The following is a 14916-nucleotide window of genomic DNA, read 5'->3' as shown; positions in this document are numbered from 1 at the left end:
GTTGGGGGGATTTTGGGGGCTCAGGAGGTTTGGGGGGTCTGGGAGGGGTTTGGGGAGTTTTGAGGGAGGGTCAGGGGGTTGGGGGATTTTGGGGGGCTCAAGGGGGTTTTGGGGGAGCTTGGGGATTTTGAGGGGGTTCAGGGGGCTTGGGGGGAGGGTACGAAGGGGCCAGGGAGGGCCTGGGGAAGTCTTGGGGTGGTTTTTGGGGGTCTAAAGGTGGTTTTGGGGGTCTTAGGGTGGGTTTTGGGGTGCCACTCACCGGGGGGGTCCCTGAGCCGGGGTTTGGGGTTCTCAGAGGTGGTTTTGGGGCTCTCAGGGTGGTTTTAGGGGTCTCAGGGTGGTTTTTGGGAGGTCTCAGGGTGGTTTTTAGGGGTCTCAGGGTGGTTTTAGGGGTCTCAGGGTAATTTTGGGGGTCCTACTCACCGGGGGGGTCCCTGAGGTGGGGTTTGGGGGTTTCAAGGGGTCTCAGGGCAGGTTTGGGGGGTCTCAGGGCAGGTTTGGGGGTCTCAGGGTGGTTTTTAGGGGTCTCAGGGTAATTTTTGGGGGTCTCAGGGTGGGTTTTGGGGGTCCCACTCACCGGGGGGGTCCCTGAGGCGGGGTTTGGGGGTTTCAGGGGGTCTCAGGGTGGTTTTTAGGGGTCTCAGGGTGGTTTTTAGGGGTCTCAGGGTGGTTTTTGGGGGTGCCACTCACCAGGGGGGTCCCTGAGCCGGGGTTTGGGGGTCTCAGGGTGGGTTTTAGGGGTCCCAGGGTGGTTTTTGGGAGGTCTCAGGGTGGTTTTTAGGGGTCTCAGGGTGGTTTTTAGGGGTCTCAGGGTGGATTTGGGGGGTCTCAGGGCAGGTTTGGGGGTCTCAGGGTAATTTTTGAGGGTCTCAGGGTGGTTTTTGGGGGTCTCAGGGTGGTTTTTAGGGGTCTCAGGGTAATTTTGGGGGGTCCTACTCACTGGGGGGGTCCCTGAGGCGGGCTCTGAGAGCCCCCAGGGCTCTGCTGAGGTTCCTCAAGGTGGTTTTGGGTGCTCTCAGGGCAGGTTTGGGGGTCTCAGGGCAGGTTTGGGGGTCTCAGGGTGGTTTTTAGGGGTCTCAGGGTAATTTTGGGGGTCTCAGGGTGGGTTTTGGGGGTCCCACTCACCGGGGGGGTCCCTGAGGCGGGGTTTGGGGATCTCAGGGGGTCTCAGGGTGGTTTTTGGGGGTCACAGGGTAATTTTGGGGGGTCTCAGGGTGGTTTTTGGGGGTCCTACTCACCGGGTGGGTCCCTGAGGCAGGGTTTGAGGGTTTCAGGGGGTCTCAGGGTGGTTTTTAGGGGTCTCAGGGTGGTTTTTGGGGGTCTCAGGGTGGTTTTTGGGGTTCTCAGGGTGGTTTTTGGGGGTCCTACTCACCGGGGGGGTCCCTGAGGCGGGCTCTGAGAGCCCCCAGGGCTCTGCTGAGGTTCCTGAGGGTGCCCTCGAGCCGGGCGTTCTCCCCCCGCAGCCCCCTCAGCGCCTCCTGCAGCTGGAAGGGCCCCCCAAACCAGCACGGCAGCCAGAGCCAAAGCCCCCAAACCCATGGCCGCCCCCACGCCACGCTCACGGCCCCCTCCCGAAAAACGGCGTCACCCAGGCCCCTCCCGGCGTCACTGAGCCCCTGAGTGTCATCGACCCCCTGAGTGCCATCGACCCCCTCAGTGCCATCGACCCCCTCAGTGTCATCGACCCCCTGAGTGTCATCGACCCCCCAGTGCCATCGACTCCCCCTGAGTGCCATCGACCCCCTCAGCGTCACTGAGCCCCGAGTGTCACCGACCCTCTGAGTGCCATCGACCCCCTCAGCGTCACTGAGCCCCCCAGTGTCATAACCCCCTCAGCGTCACTGAGACCCCTGAGTGCCATCGACCCCCTCAGCATCACTGAGCCCCCTGAGTGCCATCGACCCCCCTCAATGTCATCGACCCCCTCAGCATCACTGAGCCCCCTGAGTGCCATCGACCCCCTCAATGTCATCGACCCCTCAGTGTCGTCTGAGCCCCCTGAGTGCCATCGACCCCCTCAATGTTATCGGCCCCCTCGGCTGTCATTGATCCCCCCGACACCGTCACTGACCCCCAAACAGTCATCGACCCCCTGAGTGTCACTGACCCCCTAAATAACCATTGACACCCCTCAGGCTGTCACTGAGCCCCCTCAGTGTCACTGACCCCCAGGCTGTCATTGATCCCCCCTCAAATAGCCACTGACACCCCCAAAACGTCACTCATCCCCCGAATCCCCTCACAGCCCCCCAATCCCCTCAGAGATACCCACAGAGCCCCAAATCCCCTCAGAGAACCCCAAATCCCCTCAGAGATACCCACAGAGCCCCAAATCCCCTCAGAGACTCCCAAATCCCCTCAGAGATACCCACAGAGCCCCAAATCCCCTCAGAGAACCCCAAATCCCCTCAGAGATACCCACAGAGCCCCAAATCCTCAGAGACCCCCAAATCCCCTCAGAGATACCCACAGAGCCCCAAATCCCTCAGAGAACCCCAAATCCCCTCAGAGATACCCACAGAGCCCCAAATCCCCTCAGAGAACCCCAAATCCCCTCAGAGATACCCACAGAGCCCCAAATCCCCTCAGAGAGCCCCAAATCCCCTCAGAGATACCCACAGAGCCCCAAACCCCCTCACAGAGCCCCAAATCCCCTCAGAGACCCCCAAATCCCCTCCAGAGATACCCACAGAGCCCCAAATCCCCTCAGAGATACCCCCAGACCCCCAAACCCCCTCACAGAGCCCCAAATCCCCTCAGAGACCCCCAAATCCCCTCAGAGATACCCACAGAGCCCCAAATCCCCTCAGAGATACCCCCAGACCCCCAAATCCCCTCAGAGAACCCCAAATCCCCTCAGAGAGCCCCAAATCCCCTCAGAGATACCCATAGGCCCCCAAATCCCCTCACAGAGCCCCAAATTCCCTCAGAGAACCCCAAATCCCCTCAGAGAACCCCAAATCCCCACACAGACCCCCAAATCGCCTCAGAGAGCCCCAAATCCCCTCAGAGAGCCCCAAATCCCCACACAGACCCCCAAATCCCCTCACAGAGCCCTAAATTCCCTCACAGAGCCCCAAATCCCCTCACAGATACCCACAGACTCCCAAATCCCCTCAGAGAACCCCAAATCTCCTCAGATACACCCACAGGCCCCCAAATCCCCTCAGAGAACCCCAAATCCCCTCAAAGATACCCACAGAGCTCCAAATCCCCTCAGAGAACCCCAAATCCCCTCAGAGAGCCCCAAATCCCTTCAGAGATACCCACACAGCCCCAAATCCCCTCACAACTCCCCATATCTCCTTACAAACCCCCAAATCCCCTTAAAACTCCTCAACATCTCCTAAATCACCATCGCCCCTCATAACTCCTCAAAAAACCCCACGCATTTCCACCCATTTTCGCCCATTTTTACAAGTTTTCCCGAGGCACCTCACAGTAAAAAGCGCGGGAAGCCGCCGAAGCCCCGCCTTTCTCTCCGGAAATACCCGAAGGAAGGCGAAAACTCCCGAACGACCCTCGGCGAAAGAGGGGACGGAAATTCCCGAAGATGTCCGGGAATTCCCGAAGGAAGACGGAGATGGACGAAAAGTGACGGGAATCGCCGAGCGCAGGCGGAGGGACCGGGAGTAGGCGGAGCCCAGCGGAGCTCCACCAATGGCGAGCGGGAATTGCCGAAAGTGGGCGGGGCTTCCCTCAGGGGGCGGAGCTCGGCGGGGGACGCGTCGCTCTTTCCGTTTCCGGCGGCCGAAGCGAGCGGAGGTGCCGCGTGGGGCTCCGCTTTGGGGGGCGGTTTTTGGGGGGCTTTGAGGGGTTTCCCGGTACAGGAGGGGGGGTCCCTAAGGGTGGAGGGGGCTCGTTAAGGGTGGGAGGGATGCGGAGAGGGGGATCGGGGGTGCGGCGGGCGCTGAGGCCGCTCCACCTCCTCGGTCCCCGCAGGCGCCATGTCGGCCCATCTGCAGTGGATGGTGGTGCGGAACTGCTCCAGTTTCCTCCTCAAGCGGAACAACCAGACCTACAGCACTGTCAGTACACCCCTAACTGGGGGGGGACACCACGAAATTGGGGAGGGGGGAGAACAGGACGGGAGTCGGGTTTGGGGACCTCCAGTGGTATCTCAGAAAACTCCCCCTCAAACCCCAAGATGGGGATTTTCACACCACAAAGGGGGGTCCCAGGTGCTCCCCCAGCCCCCCAAATATTCGGGGGACCCCCCTAAAGACCCTCCCTAACCCCACAGAGGGGGCTTCAGGAACCCAATTGCCCCCCATTAACACCCAAAGGGGGTCCCAGTGCCCCCTAAACCCTCTTCTCCCCCACCTTAAATCATTGGGGTTCAGACCCTTGGGACCCTCTTGGGATCCCCCAAATCCCTTCATTCCTTCTCCAAACCTTTGGGGTTCCCCTTTTAAGCCTCCTTAAATTTTCAGTCATCCCTTCGGCTCCCTATCCCTAAACCCCTCAGGATGCCCCAAACCCTTCCCAAATTTTCAGGAATCCCCCCAAAACCCCTCGGGACCCCCCCAAAATCTCCTTTTCACCCCCCCCAGGAGCCCAACAACCTGAAGGCCCGGAATTCCTTCCGCTACAACGGGCTGATCCATCGGAAAACCGTGGGGGTGGAACCGGCCCCGGACGGCAAAGGCATCGTGGTGGTCCTCAAGAAGCGCTCAGGTGGGTGCCCCCCACCCACCTTTGGGGACCCCCAAATCTCAGGGGACCCCTTCCCTCTCCCCCCCAAAATTTTCCCTCCTTCATTCCCAGCCAGGAGGAACCACGTTTGTCGTGATATCTGAAGGTCTTGCTCTGCTTTATCCCCTTTTGGGGTGCCCCCCACCCACTTTTAGGGTACCCCCCATCTTTTTCTCCCCTTTTTGGGGTCCCTCCGCCCCTCAGGGGACCCCCAAAATCTCGGGGACCCCCTCAAAGCTTCCCCCTCGGGCAGTGCAAGCTGCGTCCGAGCAGGGATCCGTCGTCACATCTGGGGGTCCCTTCCCCCCTTATCCCTTCCTGGGGTACCCCCACTCCCTTTTCCCCTCTTTTTGGGGTGCCTCCAACCCCCCAGGGCACCCCCAACTCCTCAGGGTGCCCCCCAAAATTCTTGGGGGCGACCCCAAAACTCCCACCTGGAGCGGCACAAACTCCTCTTGTGGATCCATCGCGACACCCCGGGGTGGCCCCACCCTCCTTCTTCCCAATTTTGGGGTATCCCTACATTGGGGTGCCTCAACTTCCCCCAGGGCACCCCCAAATCTCAGGGTGCCCCCCACCCCCCAAGGCACCCCAAAATCCTCAGGGTACCCCCTAAAATCCTTGGGGCGACCCCTAAAACCTCCCGCCTGGAGCGGCGCAAACTCCATGTGCGACACCCCGGGAGCTCCCACCTTCCTTTTCCTCCCAATTTTGGGGTACCCCTACATTGGGGTGCCCCCCAAGACCCCCAGGGCACCCCCAAATCCTCGGGACCCCTCAAAATTCCCATTTTCTCCCCCCAGGGCAGCGCAAACCGGCCACGTCGTACGTGCGGGTGCGGATCCGGCGCGACGCCCGCGGGTCCCTGCGGAGCCTCCGGCACCTCATCAGCAAGAACAAGTACAGGAGGGACCTGAGAATGGTGAGGAGGGGGAACCCCTAAAATCCACCAACCCCCTCCCCCCAAAGTCTTTTCCACCCCTAAAAAATCCCCAAAAAAAAACTCTCCCAAAAATTCACATGGGGAGGAGCCCAAAAAAATCAATAGAGGATCCTGAAAACTCCGGGAGGGGGGCGATCGTGAAATTTGGGGAGGGGAGGGGAAGCCCCTGGGGCTTTGGGGTGCACGACCTCCCAAAACTCCTGGGGGGTCCCTAAATTTGGGGGGTTCATAAAAGTCAAGGGGAGACCCCGAAAATCAAGGGAGGAGCCTGAAATTTGGGAGAAGGTTCTGAAAGTCTTGGGTGGGGAAGTCGCTCCCAGTGCGGTTTCCTGCAGTTTTGGGGGTTCAGAGACCCCAAAAATCTCGGGGGGAGGGGGTCCCCAAAATTGGGAGTCTCAAAAAAAATCTGGGGGAGGCCCCAAAAATCCAGAGAAGCCCCCCTAAAATTTGGGAGGACAAGCTTTAAAAGCTATGGGAGGGGACCCAGGATTTTGAGGGGGTCCCACAACCCAACAGAGGGGTGGGGGGTTTGGTCCCCAAAATCCAGAGGTGGGGTGGCCCCAAAAACCTTGAGGGGGGGGGAGGGAGCCTTAAAAAAAGGGGGGTTTGGTCTCCAAAAACAGAAGGACCCCCCCAAAAAAACCTCTTGGAGGTCCCAAAACCAAAGGGAAAGAGGAAAAATTTCATGACCCTGAAGGGGTTCCCCCAGATTATGGGGGAGATCCCCAAAATCTCCAGGAACTGCCCAAAAACCTGGGGAGAGGGAGGAGGTTGTTTCTATCTTTGGAGGGGGGGGATTTGGGGGTCGTCCCCCCCTCATTTTTGGGGTGCTGACCCCCCGTTTGTGCCCCCCCAGGCCGCCCTGCGCCGGGCCAGCGCCATCCTGCGCAGCCAGAAGCCCGTGGTGGTGAGGAAGAAGAGGGTGAGGGCGGCCAAGGCCCCGTGAATAACCCCTCTAAAACAAAATAAAGGGTCTCAGCAACTCCCTCCAAGACTCTGTGGTGGATTTGGTGGGGGGCAGGGGGGAGAAGTTTTGGGGGTCCCGCTGGGGAATTCTCGCCATTTTGTGTCGCACTTCCCACCATTTTGTCCTCTCATGTTTCCTGCTCTTTTCCCCCACTTTTCCCTCCCTTTTCCCCTCACATTTCCCTCCCTTTTCCCCTCACAGTTCCCTCCCTTTTCCCCTCACATTTCCCTCCACTTTCCCCTCATATTTCCCACCCTTTTCCCCTCACATTTTCCTCTATTTTCCCCTCACGTTTCTCGCCATTTCCCCCTCACAGTTCCCACCCTTTTCCCCTCACATTTTTCTCTATTTTCCCCTCATGTTTCTTGCCATTTCCCCCTCACAGTTCCTGCCCTTTTCCCCTCACATTTCATTCTGTTTTCCCCTCACGTTTCCCGCCCTTTGCTCTCACGTTTCCAGCCCTTTTCCTCTCATTTCCGCCATTTCCCCCTCACATTTCCCGCCCTTTTCCCCTCACATTTCCCGCCCTTTTCCCCTCACGTTTCCCGCCCTTTGCTCTCACGTTTCCCGCCCTTTTCCTCTCACGTTTCCCGCCCTTTTCCTCTCACATTTCCCGCCATTTCCCCCTCACATTTCCCGCCCTTTTCCCCTCACATTTCCCGCCCTTTGCTCTCACGTTTCCCGCCCTTTCCTCTCACATTTCCCGCCATTTCCCCCTCACATTTCCCGCCCTTTTCCCCTCACATTTCCCGCCATTTTCCCCTCATATTCCCCCCATTTTTCCCCTCACATTTCCCGCCCTTTCCCTCCACATCCCCCCGTGTCCCATCACAAAGACACAAAGGCTCGTTAAGAAGCAGAAATACATTTTTCAATGTCAGCACAGCTCCCCTACAAATTAAGGCCTCGGTGGTTTCCCCCTCCCCAGGACCCCCCCTTAGCACCCCAATATTCCCCTGGGGGGGGATCCACGGCCCCCTTAGGCACTTGATCCCACTCCATGGGGGTCCCAGAGCCCCGTAAGTGCCAGATCCTTCCCACGGAGGATCCAGGACCCCCTTAGGTACCCGATCCCACCCCAGGGGGGACCCCAGACCCCAACAAGGGTCCCAATCCTTCCCCATGGAGGATCCAGCACCCCTTTAGGAGCCCAATCCCACCCCGGGGGTGACCCCAGATCCCAATAAGGGTCCCAATCCTGCCCCAAGGAGGATCCAGGACCCCCTTAGGCACCTGATCCCACCCCGGGGGGGACCCCAGATCCCAACAAGGGTCCCAATCCTGCCCCGTGGAGAATCCAGGATCCCTTTAGAAGCCCGATCCCACCCCGGGGGTAACCCCAGACGTCTCTTAGTGTCCCAATCCCTCCCAGGAGTGGACCCAGACCCCAATAAGGGTCAAAATCCCTCCCAGGAGGGGACCCAGACCCCTCTTAGGGTCCCAATCCTGCCCCAAGGAGGATCCAGGACCCCCTTAGGAGACCGATCCCACCCCGGGGGTGACCCCAGACCTCAATAAGTGTCCCAATCCCTCCCAGGCAGGGACCCAGACCCCAGTTGGGATCCCAATCCTGCCCCATAGAGGGTCCAGGACCCCTTTAGGAGCCCGATCCCACCCCAGGGCGGGACCCCAGACCCCAACAAGGGTCCCAATCCTGCCCCATGGAGGATCCAGGACCCCCTTAGGCACCCGATCCTACCTTGAGGGTGACCCCAGATCCCAATAAGGGTCCCAGTCCTGCCCTGTAGAGGATCCAGCACCTCTTTAGGAGCCTGACCCCACCCTGGGAGTGACCCCAGACCCCCATAAGGGTCCCAATCCTGCCCCATGGAGGGTCTAGGACCCCCTTAGGTGCCTGATCCCACCCCAGGGATGACCCCAGATCCCCATAAGGGTCCCAATCCCACCCCAGGGCGGGACCCCAGACCCCAACAAGGGTCCCAATCCTACCCCAAGGAGGACCCAGGAGCCCGATCCCACCCGGGGTGACCCCAGCCCCTGTCCGGGTTCCCCACACCCCTCAGGAGTCGTTTCCCCCTTTTCTCGCCCCCAGACCCCCCCTCAGGCCCTGAGCAGCACCAGCCTGCCCGTCTGGCCCAGGTCGAGGCTGAAGGCCAGCAGGTTGAGGCCGCTGAGCACGGCCACCAGCACGGTCCTGTCCCAGGGGCAGGCCGGGGAGCAGCCGTAGGGCCGGCGCGCCCGGCCCCCCAGGTCCTCGGAGAAGCCGTAGAGCGCCCAGAGCACGGTGGCCGCCCCGTAGGCCAGCGCGCCCAGCCCCGCGTAGACCCCCAGCGCCCAGCGCAGCCCCTCGGGGTCCCGCATCCAGCCGCAGCACCCCCAGCCCAGCAGGCAGCCGCCCACCAGCAGCGCGCCCAGCACGAAGGACACGCAGTAGATGCCCAGGCACCAGCGCCAGGCGGCGGAGCCCGAGGCGGCGCCCAGCTCGGCCGCCAGGCCCAGCAGCAGCAGCGCCACGAAGGCCTCGGCCACCTTGAGCAGCCCCGAGGGGGTGGCCAGGTACGGGGCGGCCTCTCCGGGCCGGGCGCGGTCCCGGGCCACCTCTGCGCCGTAGGCCAGCGCGGCGGCGGCCGAGAAGGCGGCGGCGGCGGCGCGGAGGGCGCGGGGCTGGCCCTGGCCGCCCTCGCGGCCCCGCAGGTGGCCCAGCGGCCACAGCACGGTGGCGGCGGCGCAGGCCAGGCCGGCGGCGCAGGCCAGGGCCAGCGGGACGTCGCGGCGGGGCGGGGGGCGGCGGAGGGCGTCGTTGGCCAGCAGGAGGAGGGTGAGGATGAAGGACAGGGCCCAGGCGGACAGGCAGCCGTCGCCCTCGCCCGGCAGCCACGGCCCCGCCGCCGCCGCCAGGGACAGGGCCAGCAGCGCGCACAGCGCCTGCACGCAGCGAAGGGGGGACGGAGGGCGGCACGGAGCGGGCATCGCGGCGGCTGGGGGGATAAAAAACAGGGGTTAGGGGGTGTCAGGGGAATTTGGAGTGTTGGGGGAATTGGGGTTATCTGGAGACTGGGGCATACTGGGGGACTGAGGGTTATTGGGGAGCTGGGGAGTACTGGGGGCCTGCACGCAGCGAAGGGGGACGGAGGCGGCACGGAGCAGGCATCGTGATGGCTGGGGGATAAAAACAGGGGTTAGGGGTGTCAGGGAATTTGGGAGTGTCAGGGAATTTGGGGTTATCTGGGGACTGCAGGGGTATTGGGGTCAGGACACAGCACAGGGGGATGGGGGGAGGCACGGAGCGGGCATCGCGGGGGCTGGGGGATAAAAACAGGGTGTCAGGGAATTTGGGGTGTTGGGAGGCTGGGGGTGTTGGGGTCAGGATGCAGTGAAGGGGGATGGAGGGCGGCACAGAGCGGGCATCGGCGGCTGGGGGATAAAAACATTGGTTAGGGGGTGTCAGGGGATTTGGGAATGTCAGGGGAATTTGGGGTGTCAGGGGAATTTGGGGGTGTCAGGAACTGGGGGATATTGGGGGCCTGCACGCAGCGAAGGGGGACGGAGGCGCACGGAGCGGGCATCGCGGCGGCTGGGGGATAAAAAGCAGGGGTTAGGGGGTGTCAGGGGAATTTGGGGGGCTGGGGATATTGGGGGCTGAGGGATATGGGGGGAGCTGGGGGTACTGGGGCCTGCACGCAGCGAAGGGGGACGGAGGGCGGCACGGAGCGGGCATCGTGGCGGCTGGGGAAAAAAGGGGTTAGAGGTGTCAGGGGAATTTGGGGGTGTTGGGGGAATTTGGGGGTTTTGGGGGCTGGGGGGATATTGGGGGCTGGGGGGTACTGGGGCCTACACGGCGAAGGGGGACGGAGGGCGGCACGGAGCGGGCATCGCGGCGGCTGGGGGATAAAAACAGGGGTTAGGGGTGTCAGGGGAATTTGGGGGTGTCAGAGGAATTGGGGTTATTCTGGGGTCAGGGGGTTATTGGGGGTCAGGACGCAGCAAAGGGGGATGGAAGGCGGCACAGAGCGGGCATCACGGGGGCTGGGGGATAAAAACAGGTGTCAGGAGAATTTGGGGGTATCTGGGGATATTGGGGGCTGGGGATATTGGGGGCTGGGGGTACTGGGGGTCAGGACACCGCGAAGGGGGACGGAGGGCGGCACGGAGCGGGCATCACAGCGGCTGGGGAAAAAACAGGGGTTAGGGGTGTCAGGGAATTTGGGGTGTCAGGGGAATTTGGGGGTATCTGGGGGGATATTGGGGGCTGAGGATATTGGGGAGCTGAGGTACTGGGGGTCAGGACACCGCAGTAAGGGGGATGGAGGGCGGCACGGAGTGGGCATCGTGGCGGCTGGGGGATAAAACAGGGGTTAGGGGGTGTCAGGGGAATTTGGGGTGTCAGGGAATTGGGGGGTGTCAGGGAATTTAGGGGTGTCAGGGGAATTTGGGGTGTCAGGAACTGGGGATATTGGGGGTCAGGACCTAGCGAAGGGGGATGGAAGGCGGCACAGAGCGGGCATCACGGGGACTGGGGGATAAAAAGCAGGTGTCAGGAGAATTTGGGGGTATCTGGGGGATATTGGGGGCTGGGGATATTTGGGGGCTGGGGGATATTGGGGGCTGGGGATATTGGGGGGCTGAGGGATATTGGGGGAGCTGGGGGTACTGGGGGTCAGGACACAGCGCAGCAGGGACAGAGGGCGGCACGGAGTGGGCATCGCGGGGGCTGGGGGATAAAAACAGAGGTGTGAGGGGAATTTGGGGGTGTCAGGGAATTTGGGGTGTCAGGGGAATTTGGGGTGTCGGGAACTGGGGATATTGGGGCCTGCACGCAGCGAAGGGGGGACGGAGGGCAGCTGGAGCTAAGCATCGCCGGCGGCTGGGGGATAAAAAACAGGGGTGTCAGGGGAATTTGGGGTGTCAGGGAATTTGGGGGATATTGGGGGCTGGGGATGTTGGGAGCTGGACACAGCACAGGGAGACTGGGGGTGGCACAGAGGGGGCATCACAGGGGCTGGGGGAACAGGGGGTTAGGGGGTGTCAGGGAATTGGGGTCTGGGGGGATTTTGGGGGCTGCAGGAATTGTCAGGAGTTGGGGGGTCTTGGTGGGGAGGATCCCCAACATTTTAGGAGTCTCAGGACTCAGGGGGTTCACCCAGAGGTCATGGATGAGGGGTGGTTGGGGGCTATTGGGGGCGAGGGAAATTTGGGGGCTGGGGGTTTGTTGGGGGGCTGCAGGATTGACAGGAGTTGGGGGGGATCCCAGCATTTTGGGGGTCACCCGGGGGGTTTGCAGGGGTCTCCCAGCAGCCCGGGGGTGGGTGCGGTCCGGGCTATGCCCAAATAAGGCCTTGGAGAATCTCCTTCCCCTCCCTCCCCTCCCCCTTTCCTGGGTCGCCCCGCCCCCACCGGGCGCTGGCTGCATCCTGTGGGTGATGCGGCGGGGGAGGGTCCCAGACGTCCGGGGAGACCCCAGGGGAGTCCCAGGGGGTCCTGGGAAGAGGAGGGGGAGTTCCACAGGACCCCCATATGATGTCACCCCCCACACCCCCCCAACCCAGTTCCCCCCAAAACCCCGGAGACCCCCGCCCCAACCCCAGTACTGACCCGAGTGGGTTCGGGTCTTTCCGGAGGAGTTCGGGTCCCTTCGGATCTGGTTCGGGTGTTTCCGAACGGGACGGTCCCGGTTCGGGTCTTTCCGGGCCGGTTCGGGTTCTCCCGTGTGGGTTCGGGTCCCGGTTCGGGTCCCCTCAGGCGGCTTCGGGTGTTTCAAGACGGGACGGTCCCGCTTTTCGGTCCCTTTGGGTTCGGGTCCCTTCAGGCGAGTTCGGGTTCACTCAGGTGGGATCAGATCCTGGTTCGGGTCCTCTCAGGCGGGATCAGGTCCCGGTTCGGGTTCCCTCAGTCGGATTCGGGTCCCTTTGGGTTCGAGTCCCCTCAGGCGGGATCAGATCCCGGTTCGGGTCCCCTCAGGCGGGTTCGGGTCCCTTTGGGTTCGGGTCCCCTCAGGCGGGTTCGGGTCCCTTTGGGTTCGGGTCCCCTCAGGCGGGATCAGGTAACGGTTCGGGTCTCCTCAGGCGGGTTCGGGTCCCTTTGGGTTCGGGTCCCCTCAGGCGGGATCAGATCCCGGTTCGGGTCTCCTCAGGCGGGTTCGGGTCCCTTTGGGTTCGGGTCCCCTCAGACGGGATCAGATCGGTTCGGGTCCCCCTCAGACAGGATCAGATCCCGGTTCGGGTCCCCTCAGGCGGGTCCGGGTCCCTTTGGGTTCGGGTGCCCTCAGACGGGATCAGATCCCGGTTCGGGTCCCCTCAGGCGGGATCAGATCCCGGTTCGGGTTCCCTCAGGCGGGTCAGGGTCCCTTTGGGTTCAGGTGCCCTCAGACGGGATCAGATCCGGTTCCGGGTCCCCCTCAGGCGGGATCAGATCCGGTTCGGGTTCCCTCAGGCGGGTCCGGGTCCCTTTGGGTTCGGGTCCCCTCAGGCGGGATCAGATCCCGGTTCGGGTTCCCTCAGGCGGGTCCGGGTCCCTTTGGGTTCGGGTCCCCTCAGGCGGGATCAGATCCCGGTTCGGGTCCCCTCAGGCGGGATCAGATCCCGGTTCGGGTCCCCTCAGGCGGGATCAGATCCCGGTTCGGGTCCCCTCAGACGGGATCAGATCCCGGTTCGGGTTCCCTCAGGCGAGTTCGGGTCCCGGTTCGGGTCCCCTCAGGCGGGTTCGGGTCCCACCGGTCCGGATTCGGCTCCCGGTTCGGGTCTTTCCGTCCCGGTTCGGTTTCTCCCCCCGAGCAGGTTCGGTTGTTTCCGCCAGGGTTCGGGTCCCTCCGCCGGTCGGTCCCACTCGTGTCTCTCCGGGCGGTTCCCCGGGGCGTGGCCGGAGTGGGGGATGTGCGACGTCAGGGGTCCTCAGTGACGTCAGGGATCACCACGACCCCGTTGGGGGGTCGGGGGTCTCTGGGTGTGCCTGGGATGGGGAGGGGAGGGAAGGGCACCCACGTGTGTTCTCGGCCCGTGGGTGGATGACACGGGGACACAGGGCGGTGCCCCTCCCTTCCCCACCTTCCTCTCCTCCTCCAGGCTCGTTTTGGGCCGTTTCGCGAAGTTTTGGGAAGTTTGGCCGTTGCCAGGGGCAACGCGCCGCCACAGCCCCAAATATTTGGTTTCCGTGGGAACGGCGTGGGGGAACCGACCGTGGGAGGGCTCCACCTATGGAGGAGTTTTAGGGCTCAGGGGGTCCTGGAGCCCCCCAAACCCAACCGGGAGTGGGAGGGGGTCTCCTCGCGGCTCAGCACCTGGGAGGGTGGGAAGGGTGAGGGAGGAGGATTGCAGGGGCGGGGGGACACACATAGGAATGTGAGACCCCACCCAGAGACCCAGAGCCCCACCCATGGATTTGGGACCTGCACCCATGTCCAGCACCCTCCACCCATGGATTTGGGAGCCCCACTCATGAATCAGAGACACCCCCTATATAGATTTGGGCCCCCACCCCGTGGATCAGAGACCCCCACCCCAGGGATCAGAGACCCCACCCAGACACCCACGACCCCCACCCCTGATTTGGGACCCCTGGATCTGGGAACCCCCCACCCATGTCCAGGACCCCCACCCAGAGGCTCAGGACTCCCACCCATGGGTCTGGGACCCCCCACCCATATCCAGGACCCCCACCCAGAGGCTCAGGACCCCACCTGTGTCCAGGACCCCCACCCATGTTCAGGACCCCCACCCACGGGCCCCAGGACCCCCACCCACATCCAGGACCCCACCCGTGTCCCCCTCCCACCTGTGTGAGGACCTCTCCCGCAGCTCTCGGGGGCTCAGGGTCTCTCCTCCTCCTCCCCTCCCCCCTGGGGGTCCTCCCTGGAAATGGGGAGACACACCCATGGGTGCTGGGGAAGGGGAGACCCCCAACACTTCCAGGGGGTCCTGGGGGCCTCAGGGGTTCTGGGGGTCTCAGAGGGGTCCGGGGGTCTCAGGGGTCTCAGGGTGGTCCTGAGGGGTCTCAGAGGGGTCCTGGGGGGGTGTCAGGGGGTTCTGGGGGGACTCAGGGGAGTCCTGGGGGGTCTCAGGGGAGCTCTGGGGTCTCAGGGTGGTCCTGGGGGTTCTCAGGGGGTCCTGGGGGTCTCAGAGGAGTTCTGGGGATCTCAAGGGGGGTCCTGGAGGTCTCAGGGAGTCCTGGGGGTCTCAGGGGGGTCCTGGGGGTCTCAGGGGAGTTCTGGGGTCCTGGGGGTCTCAGGGGAGGTCCTGGGGGGGTCTCAGGGGGTCCTGGGGTGTGTGGGGGTCTCACCTGAGGCTGGGGGTCTTGGAGGGGGTCTGGCCCCGCCAGGCCTCGTCCCCTGCCGGGACCTGGTTTGGGGGTGGGGGGG

At 63.0% G+C, this 14916-nt stretch overlaps 2 protein-coding genes across 2 annotated transcripts; one reads left to right on the top strand and one right to left on the bottom strand.

Annotated features, from left to right (window-relative positions):
• Positions 1-3706: 3706 nt before the first annotated feature.
• LOC126634972 (60S ribosomal protein L28-like) lies at positions 3707-6625 on the top strand. Its single transcript, XM_050305897.1, has 5 exons — positions 3707-3765; positions 3943-4028; positions 4554-4677; positions 5499-5617; positions 6495-6625. The coding sequence occupies exons 2-5, from the start codon at positions 3948-3950 to the stop codon at positions 6582-6584; spliced, it is 414 nt and encodes a 137-aa protein (XP_050161854.1). The 5' UTR covers positions 3707-3765; positions 3943-3947; the 3' UTR covers positions 6585-6625.
• Positions 6626-8666: 2041 nt separating this feature from the next.
• Positions 8667-12739, bottom strand: LOC126634973 (myeloid-associated differentiation marker homolog). Its single transcript, XM_050305898.1, has 2 exons — positions 12159-12739; positions 8667-9544 (listed from the first exon to the last, which is right to left on the bottom strand). Exon 2 carries the CDS (start codon positions 9534-9536, stop codon positions 8667-8669), a length of 870 nt encoding a protein of 289 aa, XP_050161855.1. The 5' UTR covers positions 9537-9544; positions 12159-12739.
• Between the last annotated feature and the right edge of the window lie 2177 nt (positions 12740-14916).

The sequence above is a fragment of the Myiozetetes cayanensis genome, unplaced genomic scaffold, assembly GCF_022539395.1.
Source record: "Myiozetetes cayanensis isolate MyiCay16 unplaced genomic scaffold, myiCay2020 scf1014, whole genome shotgun sequence".
NCBI classification, from domain to species: Eukaryota; Metazoa; Chordata; class Aves; order Passeriformes; family Tyrannidae; genus Myiozetetes; species Myiozetetes cayanensis.
The sequence above is the reverse complement of the archived record's forward strand: the minus strand, read 5'-3'. Positions and strand labels throughout refer to the sequence as shown.

Excerpts from the sequence above, each read along its gene's own strand:
- LOC126634973 (XM_050305898.1), bottom strand. The coding sequence starts at position 9,536 with ATGCCCGCTCCGTGCCGCCCTCCGTCCCCCCTTCGCTGCGTGCAGGCG.
- LOC126634972 (XM_050305897.1), top strand. The coding sequence starts at position 3,948 with ATGTCGGCCCATCTGCAGTGGATGGTGGTGCGGAACTGCTCCAGTTTC. Across the intron at positions 4,678-5,498 it reads GGTCCTCAAGAAGCGCTCAG|GGCAGCGCAAACCGGCCACG; the intron begins GTGGGTGCCCCC and ends TTCTCCCCCCAG. Across the intron at positions 5,618-6,494 it reads ACAGGAGGGACCTGAGAATG|GCCGCCCTGCGCCGGGCCAG; the intron begins GTGAGGAGGGGG and ends GTGCCCCCCCAG.